This window comes from Physeter macrocephalus, chromosome 12 (assembly GCF_002837175.3).
Source record: "Physeter macrocephalus isolate SW-GA chromosome 12, ASM283717v5, whole genome shotgun sequence".
In the NCBI taxonomy this organism is placed as follows: Eukaryota; Metazoa; Chordata; class Mammalia; order Artiodactyla; family Physeteridae; genus Physeter; species Physeter macrocephalus.
Window position 1 is genome coordinate 64,593,449 of NC_041225.1, and position 5,145 is coordinate 64,598,593.

Sequence of the window (5,145 nt, forward strand, 5' to 3'; positions counted from 1 at the left end):
AAGTAGGAGATGAGTATATCACTACAGGAATTTATAAGGTAGGTGAAATAAGAGATATACACGTAAAGATAATAATACCAGCAGTGTAGAACGAAAAATACGTGATACAGATGACAGGTACTAAAGAAGTCTAAAGAGATAAACCATTGTGGGTTACATATTTATTATTTATGCCCTGCTTTATTTGAAGTAAAGGCAGTGTCTTGACTATAGTGGATTAGGGAGGGAGTGGATTAAGAAGAATTTGATAAGATAAACCTGTAGCTGGGGTCTTAAAGAATGCAAGAGGAGGACAGGTAAGGAAGAAGGTGCGCCATATGGTAGGAGTGGCACAGGCAGCAGCATGGAGATGCATAGCTAGGGAAAAGTAATTGGAACAACTTGTTTCATGTAGAAAAACAGGAGATGAAGTGAGCAAACTTGAGGGTGGATTCTGGAGCTCTTTGAATGTTAGGCTAGGAGCTAAAATTTATAGGTAATGATGAGCTGCTCAGAATTTTTGGCAGGTGTGTAATAAGATGAGATAGGACTTTAGGATGATTAATCAGTGGTGGTGGGTATGAGAGTGTGGACATGGGAAAGGTTGGATATGAATAAAAATGAAAGAGGTATAGTACTACTCCAGAGGTAAGGGGAAATGGCCTGAGATGTGGGCGTGGTGGTAGGGAAGCAAAATAAAGAACTGATGTGGAAGACAATTGAAAGGAATAATTAGTGAATGAAAGGATGTGAGAATGAGGAAGACAGTACACTATGACTCTGTATGTTAAAACTTAAATTATAATGTAGAAAATAAAGATCAGTATTTGTGGAAAAGGCTGTAAAAGTTGTTTTCAGAGTATGGGTACAAGTACCTTAGGCTCAAACAATAATTAAGAGTTCATAATTTAAAGTTTCTCCACAAGGTTATATTTTATTTTTTCTTTTGTTTTACGTTCTGTTTTCCTTGCTTAGTTGTTTTGGTTCTGTGATTGTGAATCAAAAAGTTTATTGTGTGTGTATACAGCAACATGACTAATTAGCATTCTCTCATGTCACTGAGACAAATTCTAGAACGCTTGCTTACAAGAGAGAGGACTGCATCTGAGTAAAGACAAGTAACTAGTTGTGGAGTAGAAGAGTCAGAAATATAAAAAACACATTACAGAGAAGAGATATTTTATAAAGTTTATACTTTTTTCTAATCTGTTTTGAATTATTTTGCAAAATGGCATAATGATCGAAAGCAGACTAAATGTGTAGAGAGTCTAGTTATGATTACACATTTATTTAATAAATGCCAAAGGAGAGCTAAAAACTGGAAATAGCCAGATATCCATTGGTAAGAAAATGGAAAACAGTGTTATATTCATACAGTGGGATACTATTCATCAATGAAAAAGGAATGAACTACTAATTCAAGCAGTAGCAGTGATGAATAGCAAAAACATTGTATTGAGTCAAAGAGCCTTACACAAAAGAGTATAAACTGTATGATTCTATTTATATGAAGTTCTAGAGCAGACAAGAATTAATCTATGGGGAAAAAAATCATAACTATTATTACCCCTACAGGGTAGAGGTGAAGGATTAATTAAGAAGGGGCATGAGGAAACTTTCTGGGGTGAGTGTTCTGTATCTTCATGGAGGTTTTGGGTGTCTACATTTCTCAAAATGCATTAAATGGTATGCTTAGGATTTGTCCATTTCACCATATGTAAATTTTACCTTAAAAATGTAGACAAATACTAAACTTTAGTTAATGATAAGCATGCTGAAGCATTTAAGGGCTGACAATTACTGAGGTCTGCAACTTAAAATGCATCAGAAATGATGGATGGATAAATACTGGTATATAATTATATAGGTATGTTATGAAACCAATATAGTAAAATGTTGAATGTAAGTGTATGGGTGTACACACACAATTATTTCAACTTTTCATATGTTTGAAAATGTTGGGGGAAATTGAAAGAACTTTGAACACATATTAAACCTTTGGATGACTATGATTTACCAGTACAGGAGGCAGTAGAACACAGTGGTTAAGAGGCTGGGGTCCTGAATCAGAACTTTGAGTTTGAATCCCTTTAGTTGAATCTTTTATTAGTTTTGAGAACTTGGGAAAATTGTAATAGGTTTTCCTCTATTATAAAATGTGAATAATATCTTCATCATAGAATTTTATGAAGATTAAATGGGTTAAATTATATAAAATACTTATCAACATGTTTGGCATATAACAAACTTTCAATAAGTTACTTTGAAGTGTCAAAGGAACTTACAAAAAACACTGCAATTAAAACCATAATTTCATTGTCCTATAAGAGTCAATTCTGATAAATAAAAATACCTCTAGCAAATATTGGATGTATTTTTCTATACCCTCAAAGATAAAAATGATGAATTTTTTTTTCCTTATTGATTTCATAACTTCAGTGTAATTCAGCACATTTGTTGGATACTATTGCCAAGATCCTGAGCTAGGAGACAGGGAAACAAAATTGAGACAGGGTTCCTACCCACAAGGAGTTTACAGTATACTGTTTAATGCTTCATTGCTCTTTAGAGACTAAACACCAAACCAACAGGCTGAAATGTGCCTTTAGATGCTTACTTTACTTTAAATAGTAGAACCTAGATGGGATAGATAAACGTCTTTAGGACAGCACTATCCAATAGAACTTTCTGTGATGATGAAACTGTTCTGTGTATGTGCTGTCTAATAGGGTAACCACTGATCATGTGTGGCTATTGAGCATTTGAAATGTGGCTAGTGAAACGGAGAAACTACATTTTAAATTTCAGTTTAATTTAGCTACATGTGTCTGGTGGGTACCAGATTGAACAGTGCATCTCTAGAGTGTATTTCCCAAGCTATCTGATGAAAAGGACAAGTTATTTTAAACTTCAAATGTTATGGACTAACATTTTTATAAAATGCAGTAAAAATTATTGCAAGGACAAAATGAGAAAAATTAAAGACATGCAAAATACCACCTCATTTTTAAAATATTAGATTCAACAGACATAAAATTACTCTGCCAAAATTGCTGTAAAAGTTTCTAAACACTCTCAACTTCTGTATTGTTATCATGTGCCAGTGACGCATAGTTTTTAGACTGGCAATGGTCATAGACCACACTTTGAGCTAGGAAGAGGTCTTTTTTTGCCTAATGTGCCTAACACATAATTTCCTGAAATCAGCTCTTTGTTAAAATTACTGGTACAGATAATTTTTTTACATATTTAAGTATAATTCAGTAATGTGGTTACTGGTATAACAGTTAACACTCCTTACAGCAAGTCTTGTCCAGGACAGCTGAATATTGACATTGTAATGTGGTCACCTTCAAGGTAGACTGGGAAGGCTTATTTGATCCAGTGAAGCCGTTTTTGCAGTTGGAGGTGTAAGCTGAAAAATCCTTCCTCCTATAAAGTTCAGCTCGATATTTACAGCAGCCAAATTTGCTCAGCAACAGAAAGAAATCCCTTCGGAATGCCTTTGTGAAAATTGCATACAGAAACGGATTAGCACACGAATTGACAGGATAAAAAAGAACCAGTAAAACCTTAGAGTTGGTTACTGTAATAAGGGGCACTTTGAAGGCAGCTGAGATGGCAAAGAAAGAGATCGGTGCCATGCAGGTGAAATCGGTGAAGATGAGGACTGCCATTTTCTTAGCAATCTTCGTATCTTTGTTAGTAGCCATCAGCTCTGGATTTTGAACTGCAAAATAAATTTTAATGTAGCAAGCACAAATGATGATGAAGGCCAGCACATTGAGCATCAGGATGGTTAATATGTAGACCTGGGAGAGAGTGGTTTCCACATCCATGGGGAGGCAAATGCTGACCTTCATGTAATTGCTGACGCCCACAAGAGGCAACATGGCGATTAGAGTAGAAAAGAGCCATCCTCCAAGCATAATCGGAATGGCATGTTTTAATCGCAGCTTTTGGTCCAGCTGAATAGCATAGGTGATGGTGTGACATCTTTCTAGTGTGATGACTGTGAGGGTGTAGACAGAAAGTTCACTTGCAAATACAGTGAAGAAGCCAGCAGCGCTACATCCACTCCCTGTCTGCCAATCTATGGCATGGTTATAATACTGGCCTTTGGTTTGGGCATCAACTGAGGCAATGAGTAGCAGGTAGAGCCCCATGCAGAAGTCTGCAAAGGAGAGGTTGCACATGAGAAAGCGGGGCACTGTCAGTTTATAACGACTGGTCAGGAGAACAAAGAGGACAGTCACATTTCCCATGATGGCTAAAATATTAATCAGCCAAATCAGTACTCTAAGGAAGTCATAGCCCATAATATCTTCACAGGGATTAAAAGCATCTGGTTCAGGAGCACATTGGAGTGTCTTGGGTAGGCAGAAACCATAGTCATAATCCCAGCCGCTCAGTTCACTCCCAGCAAAGATGGCAGAATAACTGTAAGAAGAATAGTTTGGCTCATTGTAAACTTAGAATTTTTATGATTCTGGGTATTGAATATATTCAGAAATCATCCGTAGTGTTTTTTTAAGGAAAACAAACAAAAAGGAAACAAAGTCACAACAGCCTTAGTCTTACATTTATTTATCTGAGAACTCTGAATTGATGTAGGATTTCCTTAAGAAGGGAATGAAAAGCCAGTTAGACTTTTTTTTTAATATGTAGATTTTACACAATGATGCAAAGACTTAATGCAGCTGTTTACAGAGGATGATTTTCTTTGGAAAACAAATTTAGAGACATAATCTTGCTTGCTCAATGTAAAAGAACGCTTTCTTGACATTTTCTTAGCTGTTTATCTCCTTTAGTTGTCAACAAAACTGCTATCAAGCTGTCTGTCTGTAGTAGAACGCAAATGGGATTGGAAGGCTCACATTGTTAAAGATCATCAGCTACTGAAGGACGAGCTTGCACTTAAGTCCCTGGCTAATCAGATAGCCCAGTTGAGAAACAGAAACCAAGGATAGGTTACTCGATAGAAGTTTAGGAGCAGAGGAAGCATAGAGTCATGAACAATAGGAAGAAATAGTTTTTTGTGGTTTTTTTTTGTTTGTTTTGTTTTGCCGTACGCGGCCCTCTCACTGTTGTGGCCTCTCCCGTTGCGGAGCACAGGCTCCGGACGCGCAGGCTCAGCGGCCATGGCTCACGGGCCCAGCCGCTCCG

General features: G+C 36.8%; 1 protein-coding gene across 1 annotated transcript in view; it reads right to left on the reverse strand.

The window, feature by feature from the left end:
- Positions 1-3,151: 3,151 nt before the first annotated feature.
- LHCGR (luteinizing hormone/choriogonadotropin receptor) overlaps positions 3,152-5,145 on the reverse strand; it is a 65,836-nt gene continuing 63,842 nt past the window's right edge. The window contains exon 11 of the mRNA XM_024118835.2: positions 3,152-4,419. Within this exon, the coding sequence (XP_023974603.1) occupies positions 3,267-4,419 (1,153 nt within the window). The 3' untranslated portion in view covers positions 3,152-3,266. The remainder of the gene's footprint in view (positions 4,420-5,145) is intronic.